Source organism: Haliotis cracherodii, unplaced genomic scaffold (genome assembly GCF_022045235.1).
Source record: "Haliotis cracherodii isolate W230 unplaced genomic scaffold, xgHalCrac1.p SCAF_19, whole genome shotgun sequence".
Lineage (NCBI taxonomy): Eukaryota > Metazoa > Mollusca > Gastropoda > Lepetellida > Haliotidae > Haliotis > Haliotis cracherodii.
This window is the reverse complement of record NW_027266274.1, coordinates 12,552,499-12,577,763: the sequence shown is the minus strand read 5'-3', so window position 1 is coordinate 12,577,763 and position 25,265 is coordinate 12,552,499. Positions and strand designations below refer to the sequence as shown.

General features: G+C 40.8%; 1 protein-coding gene across 1 annotated transcript in view; it reads right to left on the bottom strand.

The window, feature by feature from the left end:
* LOC139466765 (twitchin-like) overlaps nt 1–25,265 on the bottom strand; it is a 180,273-nt gene that overhangs the window by 145,411 nt on the left and 9,597 nt on the right. The window contains exons 2-3 of the mRNA XM_071248441.1: nt 7,583–7,917; nt 1,333–1,348 (exon numbers count right to left, since the gene is read on the bottom strand). Coding sequence (XP_071104542.1) covers nt 1,333–1,348; nt 7,583–7,895 — 329 coding nt within the window. The 5' untranslated portion in view covers nt 7,896–7,917. The remainder of the gene's footprint in view (nt 1–1,332; nt 1,349–7,582; nt 7,918–25,265) is intronic.

Genomic DNA, 25,265 nt, shown 5'->3' with positions numbered 1-25,265 from the left:
CATTAACCCCCATCGATCCCCATTTAAAGTTATAGCCATTTCGAACACCATCATAAAATATACACCTTATACCCAGTCGCCTAACGAATCGACACCTTCATTGCACACAGAGGTAACGCATGTGTTAAACCCCTCCCTGCTGTGGGGATGAGCGATCCTACAATCAACATATTCCAGCTTAAGCATGTGCTATATTCTACTCCTGCTGTGGTGTGAGCGACATCTACACAATAACTGCACCTGGTACGTGCACACAGAGCGACCTCAGCTGTAGAGTAATTACCCTCCCTCCCCACCCCTCCCCCTGTGAAAGCCTCGGTGTTGCAGCCAGACCGTCAGAGGCTGCTTACCGTAGAAGGGAAGGTGATACGCGATAGTACAACACATGGCTGTCTACTGCCCGCGCATGCCGGGGCCGGAACATAATCTGCACAGGATTACTGGAGTATAATCACCACTACAACTTAAGACTGGGGGCCTTTTTTGTGCAGAAAAAAATCTAAAATTGTAGATACTGAGGTCATGTTGGTGAAGGAAGCGGAAGACGATATACCCGGAGACGTAAACAGTGGTTTATGCTTCAAAGTTAAAAAAACATGTTGAACCGCTTGTTATCTTTCAACTATCCGACAACATTGAGAAAACACCGTTTTTGTGTTTTGGGTAATATTGGTTTATACAGGTAAAGATTACATGTCGGATAGTTTGTGATATATGTGCTTTTTTTTCAGCGATGACCTTCTGAGATGTCTTTGGGATGGCCCCTCGTAGATTAAACAAACATATTGTTTTTCTTGTATTACATCCAATCAAAACGGACAATAAGCAGATGTGCGGGGCGACCAGTAGGGGGTCAGTCCATAGCAGGTGCAGAACATATTGGACTAAGGACCCCCTGGGTTGTTCCTCAGTAAGGTAACTGCCGCGAGAGGTTCACCGCAACACAAAAATACATGCATGTGCATATAATTCTACATACTTCACCTATATGCAGGGAAATATGTGCAATAGTATTCTGTATCAGCTCACAATGCACTTATGTACCTTATGAGGTATATGAACGCCAACAGGACGTGTGCAGAAAGCAATATGCTTTAGGTTCGTGTGAGAACCCCACATAGTTATTGCAAGGCGGTCGAATGAGGTATTGATTGATGTAACAGTGACAACGGAAGTAAAAATGAATGAATGTTGCGTGATATATACGCAGGTATGAAAATGAAAAAACCCGAAAGTACGCATAAACTTTCTTGAGCTAAGACTTTACGGTCTTCTATGATGACAGCGTGCAACTATGTCAATAAAATAGTAAAGAGTAAAAAAGCGACTTACTGTTTTTGTTGTCCAGCTGAAAAATAAAGAAGATAACGTTTTAATAAAATCAACAAATTTGAATCTTTTAATCGAAATTTATAATGTAATTTCAAATAAACATTCACGAGTAAATAGCATAATGGATCATATTTACGATAAATTACCAATGATAATAAAATGCGTTCATGCAGGAAACAGATATCTTGAGAACTCACGTTCATACTTGGAAATGCTACACGTGCAACCTTCGCAAAAGAACATTGACATTCCAGCCAATGACAAACATTCTAAAATAATTCACAAGGATTGTTGAATGAATGCATTTCGGTTTACAAATTCACCATGGTATAGGAGAAATGAATTCGTTTATTGGATTCGTACACTCTGATGACAGGTGTAGTGTGACCTGATGTTACTCTCTAATGCTTTTATCTTCATGTAATTCAGTAATTTATCACCATGTAATGTTTTTATTCACCAGGCAAGCAGAGCGATAATTCATTGCTATATCGTCTGCATTTCCAGTGCTCAATCACAACTGTCAAAGAGAGGGATAGACTTAAAGTGTGTTATAAATGCTACTCAAAAATTATTTCAATGTATGTGATTGAGCCTCCCCACCTGTTTAAATCATCAGTTTTTACTTATTTTTTTGCAAAAACCATCAGGTTAACACCATCTAAAATACACATGTAATATAAGCCTTGTTATACCTATCCTTTAGAGCCAAGAGTATTTTAGCGTCAAGTGAAGGTTTTGATTTTTAGCAAGCTTTCAGAATTAATACACCCGCATACAGGTGTTTCGTTTCGCAATCTTAATGCTCTCTTAAATTCTACCGCAAAGAATAATTGTATACGGTTAATGTATATATTTGTGAGGAGTGTGTTTGACTTGTCCAGTGTTGGAAAACGCTCAAACCGTCACAATCGAACATTCAGATAGAGAAGATGCCAAGTACTACTTAAATTAAAGCGACAAACCCCTTTCCATATCCACAAGAAATCACTGCTAAAAGCAGTTGATTGTACGATTCTGTCTGTATCGTGATCATGTGTTTATGAATCACTAGCAACAGTGATGACACAAGGTATTCCTTAAAAAAGATTGTAAATGCTCAAAAACGAAACTTATGTTTTTTCCTAATCATTAACGATTTATATCAGATTGAGCAAATTATAAAATCATTTTAACCCATAATAATACAGTCTTGATTCGACCAGACTATCGAGATGTTTGACTCCAGACGAAGGGTTAACCTCATTGGTTGAGTGTAAATGCCTCTGGTGTCTGGTAAGCCTCTGGCAGTTAGTGTAAATACACTAAAAGTACCTTGGGTCTCTGTATCCTGTCAGAGGAACAGGTGCCCCTTTAAACAATGTGTACTTTTCACTAACAATTGAGTTTTCATGGATCCAGTTTGTTTATTCTTTCACCGGCTATGTTCTGGAAGATGAGACGGTAGTTTCTTCCGCGTACTTAGCATTGCGCAACAGGTGCCCCTAAGCCGAGCCTTTGTAATAACACATGCGGCCATCTTTTTATCACAAATTTACAAGCGCGTTGCATATCTTACATACAATTCATCTTTACTGAGCAAAAAATGTTGAGTAAAGAAATGTATTCTTAAATGATATACATCTGATAACAATTGCATGATGCTGATAAGCCACATGGAGGTTTAAATGGGTATCCGTAATCGAATATTCTTTTACGCCGTTTCGTAGGATTTAGAATTGAATATGTCAATAAGTAATAACAAATATTATGAAAATATATATAACTGGCAGTATGACTTATACCGTACACTGTAAAAATCATATGCATCCTAAAGATAATATACAATAACTTCAAAATAAATCTGACTAAAAAGGACAGTGCATCATTAGTTTGGAATAAATACATTCCCAACCAAAATCTATCCAAGGTGTAAGTGGTGTGTATTTTTTATTTTCATTTTAGAGTGAAAAGCTCTTTAATCCCAGTTTCCAAATTTCCGTTTTAACAAATTCTGGGTTTGGTAATGTCCTTATATGTACATGAATTTCCTGAACAGTTATCGTCTAGAGGTTGGGTGTTCGGATTGGCAGGGTCCGTACTAATGAGGTTTGGCTTTATATAATACGAAGCTGTCTGTCTACTGACATTGTCAGCATCAACCTACAGGTTATATCGCCTGTATAATGACATTGTAGCCATTTTAGGAATCGAACCCGGGCCTTCGGCGTGACGAGCGAACACGTCAACCACGAGGCTACCCCATCGCCGGAGATTTAGGCAGCTACTGTATGGATGTAATGACTTATACAAACAACATAGACATACTGACATCATTTATCAGCAGGGGTCAGTATATGGGAGGTGGGCGATGCTGCCATCTATCTTCCTGTCGGGAGCTCCGACACGGAGATAACGTCCAGCTCAAACTCCTCCACATGGTCGAGACATCATCATAAATAATAGCAGCACTGAATTGGACAATGCGCGGAGCTTGTCCAAAAATCCACTTGCCAATCCGTTTGAGAATTCAAGCTATGTACGAGCTTGTTTCAGGGCTATCGTTGTAAAGATATATCGAGACGTGGTGGGTCTGCAAGACTGCTTTCTCCGATACACGTTTATCAAACGCCTTCGCACTTTCCCTGAGTGGTTGAACGTGTAAAACGAACGTCTTGTCATCCCAAATTTACACGTGCGCCATATTGAAATATTTTACTTTCGCGAAATGAAAACGTCCTGTGCGGTATGTGTACAGTTTTCCGACACGGCATCACGATGTGGGACACTTGTAATCGCTTCACTTGCATTAAATACACTGACATATGATTGGTCTTGTTTGGCTGGAAGATATGCTTGCTTGTAATTAGGATGTCGAGGTATATCTGGCACTGATTAATATGTGACGTAGGGTATGTTGGAACATGATATGTTGAATGACTCGAGGGCGCTGAGCTAGCGTTACATAGCACTGCCATTATTAACATATGGTGCTTGTGAAACCAAGACTAAAATGCAGCTATTATGTTGAATTCGTGAAATGGAGTTGGAGTGACCCAAGGTGCTGTTCCTAACACTGGCTTTTTGTCATTGATAACATCACTGTCATGATCTGTATGCACTAGCGTAAACAATTAAGCTTTAACGTATGAGCTTAGACCAAACACGCTTACGTTTTTGTTTGTCGCGATTTAATATTGTTTACAATTGCAACTCGTGTAAACATGACCTTGTTTCTGAAGTCACCCAACCAAATGTTATATCAGAAACAAATCGACATATTTATAATTAATTCCATTCCTAGACACACAAATCAAAGGTCATGGAAACATCAGCAAAGTTTTATCATTCTAAACAACAGGTTACATTTCTTGCCTTTGCATGTGTTTGTGACGGGTGCCATCGGGTGCTCACCTTTTCGCAACACCTGGTATTATCATTATTTGATAGTGACTCATAAACAATCCTTATGATACAGTCGGAATCGTACAACGGACCGAGCTCAAGGCATATATTTCTTATGCTTATAGAAAGGGTTTTTGTTGCTTGAATTTATTTGAAGGACAGTCCTCACAAATACGGTCGTAAGATTCAGATCAGAGCCCAATTTTCCACCCAACACTGACAGCAGGCGCTTGGTACATCACTTAATTGGTTACGACCCGTTTTCATCAATATTACACGACAAGGGACGAAACAGTCCAACATATATTTCGGCAGTTTTTTTCAGTTCAAAGGTTTGAAAGAGAGTCTGAACTGATTGACCTCAGAGGGTCTAGAATCTACTCAAGTTCAAGGATACATTGTCTATTGAATGCTGGAATCGGTTGCCTGGGTGATCTGATGGCCTTGATAGTGCACGTAATGTTCTTGGCAAGAAATCCAGGTTGAATTAATTCATTTGGTACTTTCATCGCTCACATCTTTTGGAACATGTGCAATATGTGTTTGAATATTGAAAGATTATTCATGTTGACACAGCTTACACACGTTTGTAATGAAATTGAGTATATTAATATCCTTCATCGTGTAAAATATAGACTTTTGGTTGGGACAATGCGTGTCTTGCCAAAACGCAGTATGAAAACCTTTTTGGCCAATTTTCAAGGTCACTGATATGTTAATCTCTACGCTGAGCTCTGTCTGGGCACATGCCGTTGATAATGTGTAGATCCTACAATATACAACACACCTGCATCAACCATCCACAGTGTTGTGAGACTCTAGCTCATAATTCCATATTGGGCGTGGTATATGTTTATGTTTCCACGAGTAAACATAGTTTAGTTATTCAATAAACCTGCTCCGAGGGACTAAATTGCTGTTTATTATAAAATGGCAAGGTTGATGAAACAGAAAAATATGCTTCCTATTAAGTTAGGTTCGTATAAATCTGCGCCATAGTCAGAGCAGACGATATCCGGCTAAAAACACCGTACCAGAGCCGGCAGACGATACTAAAAACAGTTCGCCACAGGAATTTGTGCAGCGTCATAAAAAAATACAGCTGTTGTTGGCAAAAAGCCAAATTATCATGCATATAATTTTTTTACCCTTATGGAATAACGTCAGATAACGCAGTCTTGCAATTAACATGAAGCATATCTCTCTATCATATTTGGCGGTATTGCTTGGCGCGATAACATAGATGCGCAGTGAAGCGAATTTTATCTTCTGATTCATTTCCGGTGAACGTAAGACCTCCATTATCCGCTTAAGATGATTAAGTTAGTTTGCACGAGAAACACTCTAGTTTTTTTTCTGTATATGTAAACCGAGGCCCCGTTCCACAAAGCGACCTTAGGACAAAGACGTTCGCAACTCCTGCACTTTAACGCTGACTTATGACAGTCGTAACGCTAAGATCGCTTTGTGAAACGGGCCCAAGACGGTATGATAATCTGCACAAACACCAGGCGTCTATCACCCAACACCATCGTACTCCAAACAGGGATGGTGTTAGTGTGACAGATAGTGTGCACCTTTGGCGACGTTCCTGACAGCGTGCTATAGTTAATCGTGATTCCGTCTGGTTACACACGTCCATTAACTCCCTTTACAACAGCTCTGTAACGTGCACTGATTTCAATACTATATTTCTTTGCATACGTAGAGATCGTTGATAATCTTACCTGACCCTGCTGATCTAAGTTTTGCACTGCTATTCGGTAGACGATAATCAACGATAATCTACGATCATCAACGATCATCAACGATTATCGACGATAATCAACGATTATCAACGATCATCAACGACAATCAACGATTATCAACGATCATCAACGATAATCAACGCGACGATAACGACTTCTGTTCGAACGTCTTTGGCAGAAATATGTCATTCTGGATATTTTATGATAAATTAGGTCATCTGGGAGCAGCTTGACAGCGTTTTGGTCGAAAAAGGAAACAAATCGAGCCAAAGGAAATGATCCAAATTATTTCCATAAAAATAAGAAATCTAAATGTACAATTCCAACTATATCATCATATGCATGTTTTAATGAATCATTATCAATTGGTGATGACAGCAGGTGTTCGCGAAAAGATGAGCGTATTCTGCCCCACCCGTGACACCCATCTCAAACACATGCAAAGACAAGTTAAGTGTTCACCTATAAAACACGGGAACATGATACAAGTCAAAACAAGCAATTGCATCGGACTTCATTTTTGTCACTGATGCGTCAAACTTTGAAATATCCTCCACGATTTGAAAGCTTTACTTGAGCATTGAATGTTGAAACCCTGATAAAACATCTTTTGAGCAAGAATCGTATGACGCTTGTATGAACATAAGCTTAGGATTCTTGATAAAATAAATACATAAATATAAGGACCGCAATACAGCTCGAAATAACAGGACCTCCTTTCTATTGTCGCACTGCCTTTATAAAGGCGATCCTCAGAAGATGGTATGTTCTGTATTTTGTTTGTTTGTTGTTTAACGCCGCACTCAGCAATATTCCAGCTATATGACGGCGGTCTGCAAATAATCGAGTTTGGACCAGATAATCCAGTCATTGACATCATGAGCATCGATCCACGCAATTGGTATACGATGACATGCATGAGCCAAGTCAGCGAGCCTGACCTCCCGATCCCATTAGTCGCCTCGTACGACAAGCATAGTCGATGTTTTGTATTAATGTGATAGAAGCACATGCATATCATCCGCCGCACGACACTCGTAAACATTACAACCGTGGTTCCACGATTTCATGAGACTAGCCTGTCAAGAGTGATGTGAAAAAAACCCAAAATGCCTTACCGCTGAAATTCAGGTTTATGGAAGCCGAAACTTCTCCCAGTCTGTTCTTGGCTACAACCTTGTAGGTACCGGCATCTCCTTGTGTTACGTTCACTATTTCCATGATAACTTTGAATGCACTTCCACCGGCGGGGTCTACCCGCATTTTAATCCTGTCTGACCCGGTAATAGCCGTAGTTCCCCGAAACCAGGAGATGTCCGGTTTGGGAGAAGCTTCAAGGGCGCACTCGAATATAAGTCGTTGTCCATTGTCCGCCTGTCGCAGTGACGGTTTCTGAGTGAAGCGGGGGGCCACATCGTCTCCCACCCCCATGATGATATCGCCCGCTAGCTACCTGCAATCAAAAGGACATGGTCAATGCAAGAGAAGAACCAGTCTGGATTTTCTGCCGAAACGGATTCCACGTGGCTTTAGGGGCAATTAGCTGTAGAAATGATACGAATGGACCACGCAAATCAGTGATGACACCAGGTGTTCGTGAAAAGGGTAAGTATGTTCTGCCCTAGCACCGGTATGCACACAGTCTGCATAAAAAGGTAAGTACGTATTGCCTGATGCGGCACAGCAGTACTCCTGCCATGCGACGTCAGCCTGAAGAAAAGATTAGTTAAAATTGGGTATATCTCCCACTATATGGGATATGAAGAGGTTAATGTGTCTGTTTATTACCATATCAAACTATTCGTAAAGAGCGTGAACATCAAGGTTTCTTCCCACCTTATCTTGATGTTCTCAGAGGATTTCCACCTCACATATGTTTATAAAGAAAGTTTAAATTAAATTAAATTAAGAATTTGTCTAGCGCATTTTTCAACTGCACAACGCTCAAAGGCGCTAAGACCATGATTGGTCTTGGCAAAGGCTCTCTTGAAGAGACAGGTTTTTTTATAGTTTGTCAGACTTTCTGATTTCTACTTTGTACCATAGCAATGGGCCAGCATGTCGAAATGTTCTATCGCCCTGTGTTTTAGTACGTGACTTTGGCACCACTAGCGGGTGTCGATCTTTTGATCGGACCGAAGGTAGTATAGGTAAACCCCACTAGTCTTACATAAGACACACTCCTATGAGGTTAGGTGTGAGCGATAAGAATACATGAACGTTGACCACAGCGTTCCCGAACGCAGACACCATGATGGTGATTGTGAACATTGACTTATACCAAATTGATATATATTTCCATAAGGTGCGATTATGAGGATATATCTACCTAATGTCATTAAAGATTCAACACACTCTGAACAGCATGGTATAGAGCAACTTCTTTTCTAAATTTGTGAAAACTAAAAAAACAAGGACGTGTGATGAAGGTTGCACACAAATGAAACGTGATATCTTAGTCCTGTTTTTTGTCTTATATCTCTGAGACTTGTAGCAGGTCAACAGAGAGGTCAAGTGACAGATTGACATGCTTGGTTGGAGCAATGTCAAGGGCATCCACCACGGAATCAGCAGTACAAGGTGAGTTGAGGGGAAATAGGGTTTAACGTCGCGTCCAAGATTATTGCACTTATATAGGAACGTGCATGCACGTGTATGTGTGTGTGTGTGTGTGTGTGTGCGTGCGTGCGTGCGTGCGTGCGTGCGTGCGTGCGTGCGTGCGTGCGTGCGTGTTTGTGTGTGTGTGTGTGTGCGTGTGTCGACTTGTACTGGAGAAAAGAACGTGTATATTCACAGAATTATCTTCTTACCAACCTCTAAATTTAAAGAAGTCATCCTCGGACATCAAGAACAATAGTCACAGCTCTATACTACTACTACTACTACTACTACTACTGCTACTACTACTACTACTACTACTACTACTACTACTGCTACTACTACTACTTCTATCACCACCACCACTTCTACTACTACTACTACTACTTCTACTATTGCTACTACTACTACTACTGTTGCTACTATTATCACCACCACTACTACTACTACGACTACTATTACTACTACTACTACTGCTGCTGCTGCTGCTACTACTACTACTACTACTACTGCTACTACTACTACTACTACTACTGCTGCTACTACTACTACTTCTATCACCACCACCACTTCTACTACTACTACTGCTACTTCTACTATTGCTACTACTACTACTGTTGCTACTACTATCACCACCACTACAACTACTACTACTGCTACTACCACTACTACTATCACTACCACCACTACTACTACTACTCCTCCTACTGCTACTACCCCTACTACTACTACAAAACCATTTCCATTCATATAAGAAAGAGCGTCCATTGTACGATTGAGGCTGTACCATAAGCATGATACCATATAGTGACCAAGTGTTCGCGTAATAGACAATGTTTTAAGTAATAATACGATCGTCATCGCATCAAGACCATGTAGGGTTAGAGTGTTTTGATGATAAACCCAAGTGATTGAAATCCTCTGCCAATAAAACTCCCTATAATAATGCAAAATAGAAGGGCACTTATTTTAGCTTTATTCCGATCGGTTCTTAAGCATACATAAATGGGAATTATCCAGATCAGTTGATGCTTTCAAACGCATTCCTCATCAGGCAAATGCACATGAGCGCGTGAATGAGTATGGTTTTACGCCGCTTTTAGCAATATTCTAACAATATCACTGCGGAGGCTTCACACATTGTACCCCTGTAAGGAATAGAACCCGGGTCTTCGGCGTGACGAGCGAACGCTTTAACCACTAGGCTACCCGACCGCCCCCTTGCACATAATTGCATATTTAAGGTTGAACCAGTCTCCTGAATAAGGCTCAGAACGGTCTCTGCAATCATCCGAACTACCGCAGGTACACCCAAAACTAGCAAAGTGACTGGCATTTATACCAATTCTCCTCGAAACCCGCTTATTAAACTGGCGGCTGATCCGACACCAACGCCCTGCTGATTGTATTCACGGACAGATACGTCTTGTTTTATTTACCACCAATTGTTCTCATCTCGCCACACAGCCATTCCGGAAAACTCGGGTAATTGAAATATGGACAACGGTAGACGTCTTTCCAATAGAATCACCAATTTAGACGCTCCCATACAAACCATTAGACAAACTTCGAACCCAAAACGATTAAAACTGTTAGTTAAGAAGAGCCTGTCGGCCAATGTTTGGGTGTTGCCTCCAAGTTAAGATTTAAACGCACATATTTCAGCCTGCAGCTGTGGAAATGGCGTCATTCATTCATAACTTCCCAAGTTCAACAGATATAACATACTTGACGTCAAGTGCACGTGCACTCATTACGTTCATATATTACCGATAAACAATCAAGGGGAATGAAAGAGTTAAAAACATAGATAATAAATTGGTAATTGTAAGAATGAACAGAATTATATGTTTATTTCCCCCGATGAAACAAACATCCCTTCAGTGGAGACTATGGGAACAAGAGGCGTGCCATCATCCATTATCCAAACTGGCAGTGACCTTGGAAACTTTCCAAATAGCCCCAATTAAACTGTGGTTTGTGTATTTATGGGATTGCCCGTCACATAGATATATTTTATCGCTATTTAATGATGCTCCCTTGAAGTATATGCTTGAACACACGGATCTGTTTTACGTCTGATCGGGATCTTTCAGTATAGTAATACCTTCTGAAAGCTTTTCAGTGGCTTGCATTCTTCAAAGTGAAAAAATAATCATGTTTATTGAGAAGATATCACATGCATATGGTAAAATGTTCTAAAATACATCACTGATTTGAATTTCGCCCCATAAAATATAATTACAGACGTTTACATACATTTCTTAAAACAAAATGGCGCTCTCAAATCGCTGACTCAGCTAACGCCAAAACATGCAAGGTTTATTAGAAGGTAAGTCTTTAACTGTATTTTGATGCAACGGTTTGAAAAACGCTTGTCAGGACTATCTGTAAGTATCCACTTTTACTATATGTTATCAGCTTGATGCAATCATTTAACATGACCGACTTTCGCTGCAAAATTTTCAACGGCAGAGGAACCAGAGCAATGGAGGCAATGGATCGGATGAACGGAAGACGATATTTCAACTCAACGTTAACAATATCTTCCGATGATGAAACATGGCAGCCTGTTTGATACCGCTAGGATGGTTTATGCATCGACTAGAGACATGCCTCGAGCTAGATGTACAAGAACCGAAGACTTATCGTATAAGAACCACGAAATGCCAATCGAGGCTTTCCTACGATGACTTTATTTGTTCAGAGCGGTACCGGCTGAGGTAGAAAGCGCTAACTCGGCAAACAACGATGCAGCAGCCGACTAATTTGGCGGGGGATTGGGAAAGGGAGTCGTCTGCTTACAGTATCGTCTGCTGCATCACCAGCGAAGAGCTGAAGCGAGTGCTGACTCTCGTGTTCTGCCAAAAACCTCAGGAATGTTGCTGAAACCACCATAGCTGGAGCGCCGTGACATAGACTATTTGTATCACAGAGAAAACATACGATCTGTATCCAAGCGAACTCGAGGTACTATAGTTACGAATGGTAACCAGGTAATTAATTGTGGTACACAGCCACGGAGACTGAAGAGGAAGATCATTCTTTTTTGGGTCTAATTATGTGAACTCGTACCATCTGTTGTTATCTATTTTTGATATATTTCAGGATTATTGCTAGGGGCTCTCCGAAGGATATAGGTAATTTAGTACCATTTAAAACATATGCAAGACCCAGATAAATGAAGATTACTGCAAGGGCGTTAATATGGTTATACTTATCTTATCACAATTACTTAGAACTGAATAAAACATTTTCTTTCGGATATACAAATCAAAACACCACTGTGGAAAATATTGCACAGCCAGATGGCAATATGGTGAGTACATTAAGCTTGTATGTTACCCATTAAATCGCTCATTGAAGGAGATGGGTGTGTGTCAGATTACTACTGGTGGGGATCGAGATACTGTTTAGTGTTTTTCACGTTGTTTTATTGGCGTCACGGTCCTGTTGGAGTCTAGAGTCTACATCAAATATTGCCATCAGAACCGCCAGCTTCTGGGTCACTGAACGTAAACCCACACCGAGCCGTTCTAAAATATAAGCCTTTACCGTTTATAATATTACAGGTTAAAACAAACATGCAAATTAAAGTGATCAAAGACAACCCTCTCTTACATCATCAGACACGCCTGTCGTGCCTCTATCTCGACTAATCGGAGAGCACATGATCTCTCTCCGAGAAACTATGATATCTTCCTCGAGATGTTATGCAATTAAAACTCAATTTCTCCTTTCTATGTTCCTCACCGTGCCCATCATCATCAGCCTTTGATGCAGATGGAAGCTCCGCTAACAACTCTACTTAGGTCTACAGGAGCTCCTTCTGAAGGGCGTGTCGATTTGCTGTCTCCAGCAACCCCTTCACAACTGATGTTTCATGATGGCAAAATGTCAAGTTCATTAAAGGGATCAGAAGGTAAAGAGGGGAGAAATTACGTTGGCTGTGCAGGTCAGTAGCTAGACATGTCTCATGTCTTGTATAGGTACCGCAGTTGCTGTCGGACATTTGCTAGTTCAAGAGGTTCTCAGGGAAACGAGAGTTTGAGAGTCATGGAGTTGTCAGTTCATTCATGATGGTATGATCATTCTTAGCCTCCGTTATAGAACATGCTGCTAGAACCAAGTGCTTGGGTATCATGATCCTGTTTTCAGTTACTCGGCTTGTCTCGTCCATGTTGCTGAGATAGGAATAAGATGATTGATCTCTGAGATATTGTCTGCAAGATCAGTGGAGTTTCTGTTGGCAACCATGATCACTCGTCAAGTCAATCAACGCCGAACAATTCCTAACTACCATTCACTCACATACCCACCCATCCACCCTCCCACCTATTCACTCATTTACATACCTACCCGACCACTCTCATGACACCACCTTGCAATTGATAAATTCTTAAATTACACTGGTGGGTTAGTATGGGCCTTTTCTGCAGAGCGTCTTGAATACTGAGGCAATAACAACAGCTACCATGCACACGGTATGGTTCCATCATGCACAGATTATGGTGCCAATAAATCAGTGTCTAAGCTGTGTAGTTCCGTGTAACAGCGACGCCTGGTGACCCTTGTGTGGTAGTGTCTACAGCGCAGGTGTTAGATATCACTGATTTGGGGGGAAAGACAGACTCTACACAAGGAGTGTATCACTGCTTCTGGACAGTGCACTCTTGATAGCCTTGCACCAAGGCTGTACTGAATGATAAGTCCATAGGTGTTTAGTAATTCTATCCTCCAAATACGCAAGTCTAGATATGTGGACAGTGCAGAGACGCCAGTCTCTTATAGCAACAACTTGTTCTTATTATTTATATAATCACGAAATTATGATTTGAACTAATAATTATTGCCGACATGTGCAAGTCTACGTTCTTGACTATAGTATAGGATGCAAAGAAACGTTTAAACTGCTCTGATATTTTAACCCTGGGTTCCCTGAAAGAATGAATGACATCGGTTCATCCTTTTACCTTGCATTGCTTTTTCTCTGAATTGGTAATTTTAGAGCAATACCTATTTTCAGTATTTTGTTTTGTGTTTCAATAATATTCAAGCTGTATCATTGTGGCCTGTGTATAATCGAGTGTTGGCTAAAAAAACAGAAGTAGACATTTTACTTTTATTCTACACTACTAGATAACTCCTAGTCTGTCGTACAGACCCTTACACAAATATATCAAATACAACCCATGCATGTCTATAATATTTGGCAAGAAGAGAGTCTCTGGGCTACTTTTTTATGTTTTTATTAAGATAATTTAACAACTGTTGTTTTTTTCTGTAAGATATGTTCATTTTAGAGACTAAAAGTTAGTCTAGATAACCCCAAACTGGTCTCGATGCGACGCTGGATAAGTCATTGAACCATATGGGATCATTCAACATGTCCAATGTTCACCTAAAGGGGCGAGTGACGACGTCGAAGGAAAGCACCTGCCGTTTGGAATGTACCCGAAATAACGTAAGCCCATAATCCTCAACGCAACGCCCACGCATGCAATGTGACACCATCCATCAATGACGAACCGTCCTCATGTGGCCCACCAAGAACTGCTTTTCACATTCGAAATCATCAACCAATATGAGGGCAACAGAAAGCCACCTCCACTTTACCAATATTGGCACCAGTGGCGTTGCCAGTCCCTCCAGTTCTCCACTTAACCGTGCACAGTGTGCGCAATATGGTGATTATATGCACGCTGTGTGTACCTATATAATTAGAACCACACAACAGCTACAGTCAGAGCGGGCTGTGTTTAACATCGGCACCAATGGTGCGGGCCGAGTACCCCCTGTTTCCCGTACTGGAATGGGTGGAGTTTAAGGATTATACGCCCGCTGTGCTCATATTGAAACATCATCACTCTCGAAACCTTGCCAACACTATTCTCAGCACCAACATGTAGAAAATGTACATGGTTTACCATCAGCTGATGCATTGGAGCTAAGTGACTAATCGGAGCATCATGATAATTGGCAACAACCTTGTAAGGACTCCAAAAATATGAAACATAGATATTCGTGTATGGTCTGCTACTCATGCCAGGAATTGGGGGTAATTAGCGTCAGGTGATACCTACAAATGTACTGTTGTAACACGAGCGCACAAGAAGGTGCCTCTGAAGCGAGAAGATATAATGTACCCATTATGTAATGATAGGTCGCAATACATTAGAATAGGTACTACTACTGCTACGACTGTAGTGCTTCACCATGTGTGAAATATATGTATTTTATGAAACCAAAACCAGATTATATAAACACAAATCTGGCCATATCAGCTTCTGTTTTATTGTTCCCCCAATAAGGGCAACCATAAATTGACATATCGCTGAAAAAAATGAAAGTCTTTAATCTTTTGACAATAAACAACAACAAAACTTTAATAAAAACCCTCTTTCTTCAGAATATCAGTGAGTGAATGAGTGAGTTGGGTTTAACGCCACTTTTAACATTACTCCAGTTATATCACGATGTGTAAGCTTAAGGTGGGAGGAAATCCTGAAGTGATGCAGGTGTCAGACGTTTACCACTTCGGTGAAACCCATAAGCACGGGTATGGTGCTGACAACCTAAAAACATAGTCGGGGCGAACTACTGTTGTTACTACTGCTGCTTTGAAATTCGCCAGCTTTGAGGTGTACTTGAGATTTGCAAAAGTCTCTGAGGCAATAAGTATTAGTTTAAATCATAAGTTCTAGATTATGTAAATGATAAGAAGTTGTCCCTATTTGTAGGCGTGTCTATTAAGAGGAGAGAATTACCACACATCCATATACATTTCTTTCAGGGCAGCCTTGGGGCTAAGGGTGCCAACGCTCAACAAACTGTCCCAACCCCCACCAGCCCACTCCCCACCTCTAGAACCGTAGCAGCACCGTCCCCACGCCAACAACCCTCGCCTAAACCCCCTTCGCCAGCAACCCTCGCCTAAACCCCCTTCGCCAGCAACCCTCGCCTAAACCCCCTTCGCCAGCAACCCTCGCCTAAACCCCCTTCGCCTCGCCCTCGCCACCACCCAAGTTTCTCCTGTTTCAACTGACACGTCGTGATACAACTGCAAACGCGACGTTGAACCATCTACTACAACTGCAGCTGCTGCTGTTACCACCACCACCACCACCACTACTACTACTGCTGCTGCTGCTGCTGCTACTACTACTACTACTACTACTACTACTACTACTACTACTACTACTACTACTACTACTACTACACATGTAACATGTAACTACTACCATAAAGAATGCGAACACCCGTGGCACGTGCAGCACTACTTCAATTGCTAATGGGCATGACGTCTTTATCAGATGTGCCAGAAGGCTTCTAACGAAGAACCAGCATACGGCATCAGTACTGACATACTTTCAGCGAACTAGAGAAGGATCCCTGGCCATCTAGTGTATCTGGTTCACCGGGATTACATCTGCGTGGAGTCATCACCAAGATGCTTGTGCTTCGAGCATCAATAACGCGCCTCACTAGCCCAAGGTGGATACATCACACGACTACAATCTCGGTTAACGGTTAATCCCGGACTCATCTCTCCAGAAGTACCAGCTGACTGGGGGATTAGGCGAGGGGGTAGGGGGTAGGGGAGCGTTGTTGGCGTGGAGACAGTGCTGCTACGGTTCTAGGGGTGGGGATCGGGCTGGTGGGGGTTGGGACAGTTTGTTGAGCGTTGGAACCCTTACAGTGGTTGGAGTTGGGTCAGTGGCCCTGGGGTCGGGTTATGTTAAATTTCGGAGATGAATTTGTAAGAGGTCCCCAACCAAAGTAGACACAATTTATGGAAAACAACTTATTTAATTACTGTAAAGGCGACGTATCGGTATACATCCTTATGTTATTGTAAAGTAAGACTATTGATGAACATGGTACAGAATATATAAAGTAGGTGGACCCCCCTTCAAGAATATCCAATGGTCGGTCCTGTATGCTTTTATATAGAACTCCATGTTTTCATGGATAGCAGGGTATCCCCATGGGTATTTTATGGCTTCCGATGAGGAAAACGTGTCGGTCTCAAGTCAACTGTAACGAAACATCTGTAAAAAATGGCAAAAGAAGTTGCCCTGATTGATACGTGCTAGGGTTACATTGAATGAAAACCTAGGGGGATTATGAGCCAAGATAAAGGAGGCTGAAGAACCTTCAGAAATATTACTGGAATGTAGATGTCTAATCATTGAGATAAAAAGTGCAAAAAAACTAAATCTAAAATGTGGGGCATGAACTGAAGAAAAAAGAATAGGCAAAACACCAAGCGGTTAGGATCAATGATTAAATGTTATATATAACCTACAGCATTAGACAAACACACTAGAAACAGCATGGGTGGTTCATCAACTGGTATGTGGTTTCATATTTAGAATCAGGATCTTTACAACAACCTCTGCAATGCAGTGAGGTTAAACATAGTTATGAAATTGGACCTATTATATTGATAATCTGAATATGAATTACATGTAGATGTTACAGTATTTAAACTTAAAACCAAGGTGTAAGATTGAAATTGGATCTGATAACGATATGAAAACGCAAGAATGTTCACCAAGGTTTTCTGACACATCACGGCAAGACAACAGCAAGACAACGATAAGGATGGTAATTAAGAAGCATCCAATATCAGAGCAAAGACAAATATTGGACCATGTACACAAAACCTGTACTTTGGAAGAACAAAATAGATTTCAATCAAAACATTTGATATGTGCAATTACCTTCCTACAGTTTCAGCTGCGGATCGTAAGCATCCACGTGTACAGATCCTTCTATTCACCAAGTGTGTATGTCCATCCCGCTTCTCTGCATCACGTGATGAAGTATGACAGGGAAGAGTATGGCATAGGAAACAATATATTCCTCGGGTGTTAAACCCCCTCTCAAATTCCTTGGCTAATTCTCGTCTCAACACCTGAGTGCTTATCTTATCAGCTCGGCGTCAGCGACCACCTCTCCTCTACCATCTTCTCCTAACCTATCCCCCCATCCCACCCACATACTATCTACCTAAATACACAGTTAGCAAAATGGGCACATTTATCTTAGAACAATAATATTTAGAAGACTTTGGATCCTCGTGTGGTCGGAATTGGTACCAATCCCAGCACGACCATCCTGGAGGTGGCGCTATACTCTCCAAGAATGTTCTGATACCAATTGGGCATGTGGTCGTCTTTGTGAAGGTTCCCAGGAAGTAATTGATTTGTAAACAACCTGATGCATTTATCTAATTTGATTTCACGCTACGCTTATGTGAAATTGGTGTTTCTGTTTTCCCGATAAGGTACGTGCACATGTGTAGTAGGGTGAGTTTAACGCCTCTCTCCACAGTATTCCAGTTTATATGACAGCGTGTCAGCTTAATGTGGGTGGAAAGAACGAAATTATGCACGTTTCAGACATTTAGCATTTGAAACCCACGAGAACGGTATGGTGCTGACGAACCTAGAAAAACTATCGGGGCGATTCGAACCTACAGAGACCCAAGGGACGCAACTCTGCACAACACATAGGTTAGTATAGCTTTATAATTATGAGATATATGTATATACGGTTCCATAAAGTCCTTACAACGTAATACATACGTTACTTATCATGCATTAAGTAAACAAGTCTAGCCGTGAAATACATGTTTCATATCCGATTCCCGCAAAATAACATAATCAAATTGATACGTTTTGCAAATTTTGATCAAATATATACACAATGAGAATGAAATTAGCATTCTGTGAGACATAAATGATATAATTGTTAATAAGTTCCCACTAGGAAGCCTTTTTCCCATGTGATTAATGCGCACAGCAAGTGCAGCATGTTCGTTGCCAATTGGGATAAATTTAACATGCACCATGTAAGCGTTTGTGTTTGAAAATACAGATTTGGGCCCGGACAACGTAAATACAGAGCCCCTATCTTGGATAAGCATTGTTATAATGAATGTTTTCGTTCCTGTTTTCAACCTGCCCAAGATAAAAGGCATGTGTAAAACATCGGAATTTTATAAAACAAACATGCCAGTTTGAAGCAAAAATCACCAGAAACTTGATATCCAACATCTAATCCATCAAAACAAATCTGATATTTTGCACGTACAGTCTTTCTACTTTTTAAGCTGCTGAAATAATCCTGGCTTCAGTCCGACTTGAATTATTAAGAGTGGAAATATCGACAGTGTGTAACGAAGACATGCTGATTGCTGCCGTCTTTCGGGCGTTAACCATTTAAAATAGAAATTTCATTTTAACCAAATGGGTCTAAATATAAAAGCTAAAATTGGCAAACGTAATATATGAGCCATGCCATACACTTCAAAGAAAGTACCCAAGGGAGGCCTGAAGAGATGTTTGTGCTATGAATACATCGCCGGTATTCAGATGAAAATATTTTTTAACAAACCGAAAATGGATCGGAATTTAAAACCGAAATCTGACAAACGAAAAGAAGGATGGAATTATATATTCCTCTCAACAGATAGTCTCTGCCTCAAGGTCATATCTGTTGGGTAACATGACGGCTGTGCGGTGCAAAAGATATGACTAGGACATCTATTTGTATTGAGAACAAAAAAATAAAGTAAAAACAAATACGATAACGAAGTTAAAAAAATATGATAACGAGCTATTTCTTTTGGGGTCTCCAAGATCAAATATTCCCCAACGGGTTAAATACACGCTGAGTAATGTTTGTCTTCAGTGAGTAATGCAAAATAAGCATATTTTCAATGGGGTATACTTTCATCATCTGTCAAGTTATCTCGCCATGATGTCCGGGTTAATCAAAAACATGACTCCAGGGCGAAATATATATATGCTGAGTATTCGTTTGTTTGAAAAGATATCACATGTAAGCTGCAAAACAATTGTGCCGGAACGTGCTCAACATGATAGAAGGTGCGCTGGACCTATGAATGTCAGACAGACTAAAGGTAGATTCTATTTTCTGCAGATAGTGTACAGATGTACGGACTATTGTTATACGTGTCGATATGACTGACCTTGGCAAGGCTGAACTGGAAGGGTGGGGGGGATGGGTGTGAGGTAGACGCTATAGCTGTTGAATCTATCAATAGCTGACAGGAAGACTCTCGTGGAAGACTCTCGTGGAGGTCAAACCAATGACACACTGCCTGGCAACCTGCTACAGAATTCTACAGATAACCTGCTTCCGTTGTGCGTTGATATCTATCTGTCTGTGTCCGATATATACACACACACACATACAGACATTTATATTTATATCTATATCGAATCATCTACATATCTATATATTTACATCAATGAATTCTCTCTGTGTGACATGTTTCATTCGGATCACCAGGGAGAATCTTTTTGTCTATCAATCTTTCTGTCTATCAGTCTGTCAACATATTGAAAATGTATTGGCTGTACACTCGAAGTACTTATATATGATGTGTTGTATCCATATTCATATCTGTATAATACATTATGTATGCTTGACTACAGAGTTGTACTATTAAAAGAAGTGCTTCATAAAATAAAAAGATCGTAACTGGCGCTTAAATACGCTTAATTACAATTGAAAGTGTCTCATTTGGTTTCGTATTAGTCAATTAGTCAATCATCACCCATATCATAACATTACATTTCTCTTTACAAAATGCCGGGACTATTGCCAGGGAATTCCTCCGCCAACACACAAGCATATGCGCTGTGTCATGCCGCGGTAAAGCATAGTACAGTCATTCCCCACGCAATGTTCCCTCTATCGTTCGTGCGCGTGACCTTAACGTGGCGAAGGAGCACCGATGGACCGAACCACCGGTGCCAAAATGGAATTATGAAGAGAGTGGTTAGAAACCCTGTCAAAGACCTGGCACAAGCTGTAGACATAATCAGATATATGAGAAGCTGTACTCACAACTGCATCCGCAGATGCTGAAACCTCTTTTAAACACCATCAGCAATATCATGGTTTTACCAATGTCTTCATGCAACTAGTTACACAAAGACCCATACCTTAACCGCTGGGATTCGTCAAGAAGCCGAAGTAAAACCCCCAATAGATATATCTCAAGAATAATTTGGTATCATATTTCCATTCTAGATATGCCCCTTCGTGTGCTAAACTGTATGGAACTGACTATACCTCGAGTCACACAACAAGCAGTGGGAGGCCATGCCATTTCACCGATTGTGTTTGGCTAATACATACGTTTAAGAAAGACAAATATTTTATCATAAACCCCAATGTCAGATTTCTTTGTGAGCTTATCGAGATATCTCGCCATTCTGTCAGGCCAGCGTGCCAAATGTGCGTTTTATTTACGAGTGCTGAAAGGTGGCGCAGGGGAATCGCGTTATTCTGGGCGATACCAGGGTAATATGTCTTGTAGCTACAATGTTATGGAACATAATATAGGGTATGGGTGTCTTGGTGAGATTACCAAATTTATGAAACGGGGATTGGAATTTTCTAACGATCCTCTCAACATCAATCTCAGGACTGGGAAGGTAGCATTGGTTCTGCAATTTACATAGTTTTTACTGAAAAATAGCTACGCAGGCAATCCTTACTGTGTCTGCAGACCAACACGCAACTACTCGAGCGGGGCACCTGGTGTGTAGGCTGGAAATAAACTGCAAATATTGAAATAAGAACCTGACATGAAGTTCAAGCGACCGGAGCTCGTTCCTGTAACAGTTATGTGGAAATGTGTCTACAACGAAGTATACGGTGCAGTACCATACCGGAAGTGACGTTATCGAGCTTTAGTTTTGATTAAGGTTTAAGACCCTCGTTTTGGAAATGGATGTGTATGTTTTAAGTGAGAATAAGACGATGGACTAAGTACTGCAGTGTATGCCAAATATATAGTCGAACGGTGATGGGGACTCGTATATTCTAGAACACTGGCCAATGTCCATGACACGACATCCACACTCGAACACATAACCATGTGATGGTGGGTCATATATTCTCGAACACTGACTGAAGCCATTGACACGAGTAGCACACTCGAACACTTATCACTGTAATGTTGTTGCACTGAGATAGTCCTGTCTCCGAGACACCGTATTTACTTTACCATTCACTACGTCTGTGATATTGCTAAGTGCCAGGTTAAACAATAAACAAACAAATAAAAAATTAGTAGGGCATAAAGAACCTTCCCAAACTTTGTTTATGATATATATTTATACATCTCCAAAAAAGGATTACATTGTATATCATATCATGCTATCGGGGCGGTCGGGTAGCCTAGTGGTTAAAGCGTTCGCTCGTCACGCCGAAGACCCGGGATCGATTCCCGACATGGGTCCAATGTGTGAAGTCCATTTCTGGTGTCCCCCGCCTTGGTATTGCTGAAATATTGCTAAAAGCGGCGTAAAACCATACTCACTCACTCACTCATTCATATCATGATATCACTGTCGTGTACAAGAAAATCATGAAACACTTCATGTTATTGAACACAACTTTAACATTCTGCTCCACACAGAACCTCCCAGAAGCTTAAGTGTAGAGAATCAGTTTCATTTGACTCCTTGCATGCGTCAGCTGCTCGTCATGAACTCCATAAATTATGTCCTAACCACCAGAATGAACCCGAAATCCTAGACTAACATCTAGTGTTCTGAAATTAACATATCGTACAGAAAAACAGTTGTTCAGATATCTTAATACAAATATAATAAAAGGGAGCCCAGTTACTCTGTTCATTTTCAGATACTGCAGTAATCTAGACTTGCCAAACATTATAGACTTGCATGGGCTGTATTTGATATATATTTGTATCAGGGTCTGTGAGACAGACTACCGAAATCCCACCAAGGTGCACAGATCCAATCATATCTCTGTGGTGTGTTGTTATTGTGAGTCAATACCGCGTCCAGCATCCATCCACCAAAATAACCACTGACCTTTTCCTAGAAACCTGAAGCTTGGAACCCTGCGAGCAGACTTGGAATAAACTGAATAGCTCCGGGGTTACAGTAGGGATGATATTTGTAGTGTGGCACTAGCCGATACATCCGACACAGAGGCACACGTGGAACATGTTAGCACGTCGGCACAGGCCCAGGTATTGGGTAATCCCCGACACTGAGTCACTTTCTGAACGCGGTCCACGTGTAGACGTTTAGGAGATGGGACGCGGCTGATATGGAACTAAGGTATGGCTTCTGATCGACAAAGGCAGGTTCTGGAAGCTGCAATGCATGCAGCAAGCAGACGGTGATGGGATTGCTCTTCAATCCTATACAGTGACATGCGACATGCTGATGTCTTTGAGAGTAATGATACATGTTCAACACTAAAAGGCGTTTACGTGGCACTAATTGCACAAGCCAGTTTAACGTGTATACAAAACCCTTGTAGAGGAATTTCAGGGTTTTAATTTGATATATTGTTCTTGAAAGTCTAGATCTGGACATGAAATTTCGCAGCGGCCAAACGGTGCAAGCTATGACACCATGGATGCAGACCAAGCTCAAAGAAAAAGAGTATTTACTGTTTCAGGAGTTACATTGTATATCATCCTTCCCTCATGTGTTCACAACAATCAGGGTTGTTGGATGATTTGTTGTTTAACGCCGCACTCTGCAATATTCCAGCTATATGACGGCGGTCTGTAAATAATCGAGTCTGGAACAGACAATCCAGTGATTGATATCATGAGCATCAATCCACGCAATTTGTAATTGATGTGAGATCTGAATCTTAATCATGTGCTGACATGAGACTTGATCGCTGGTTGCTGATCTGCCTACACAACCTTACAGGATGAGGAATTTGCATGCACTGATGCTGATCTGTTGGCAGACAAGATCTGTTTCTTCTGATATGCTGCTGCAGTCGGTTCGAATCACAATTACTCCACCATACGGGACCATCACATAGAGAACAAACGCATTTTCCAAACAATATAGAGTCACAGTCACGGCACAGCAGAATACAGCCAACTCGAGTAAACAATTGATATTTTGTTGGTCAATATCTTAAAGGCCTATGACTCGAACTGAACGATAAGAATAAATATTAAAGATTCACCATCCATATACGTCGAGGCAAAACACTGATATGATCCCCACTGTAACATCTACGGTAAAGATTAGACTTAAAGCTTTCAAAGTGTTTCAAAAGGCTCCCAGATCTCTGAAAATACACTGTCATTGATAAAATGTAAATCTCGCTATGGCCTCCTAATTTTGGACATTGTCAAAACCTAGACAATCCTCAATCACCTGTACTGGTTAAATAGGTCTGGTGGGGTAGCCTTTTTGCTAAATGGTTTCCATGTCAAAACGAAGGTCTAGGATTCAAATACCTCATGGGTATATTGTGCCACATCCATTCTTGTTATCACCAAAGCTATATTTGGAGTAATGCATACTCACTCCACATTTATCAGAGAGGTGACGATAACTGTCAAATATCTTCAATACACATACTTAAGGCTCCATTAAAGAAAATATTTGCATTTAATGAGAATAAACTGACATGCCTGCACAACTAAGATGCTACCGCAGGTTCCATATGTATCTGGGTTCGTTTGCTCTGCATCTGGTAATCCTCTACAGTCAGATGGCACAGGGAGGAACGTAAAAACCCACAGCTACAAGATCAGAAGACAGGAGGAGATAAGGGCTGCAGAATGTTTACGTAATGGTGATGAAGGGGGCAAAGAAACAGCAGGGTATTGACACAACCTTGAAGGGCTTTCACAAAATGTTTAAAATTGGTTAGAAAACTGAAACCTTAAACAAATCATCTCGACTGTTTTATAATATATATTTACCTGATGTGATATACGAATGGTTTCAATGCCATTCCTGAATTTGATCATCTTTAAGATATCATGTTTATTAAACACCGGATCATTTGAGATCGAGTGTTATATTGGCAATAGTGGAAAAAAGTGTGTTGTATAATGTGTATTATACATGTATAACTACAACTTTCCCACAAGGAACCTTGACGTCATTTCTTACGTGAAAGTTAACGACGACATCAGCAATGAAACATCATCAACAACACAGCATAATAAGTATTCTAACATTTTACGTCTAAGTTGAAACGGGGTACAAATAACGTGTCAGTCATCCTTCAAAGAGGAACTCCGACACGAAGAAGCTAAATTATACTTTGGAGAGGTACGACCTGGAATCTCCTACCACTAACCCACAAGTAGTCTCGCGAGGCTGGAGGTCAACGAACACGTCCATCTACAGGTAA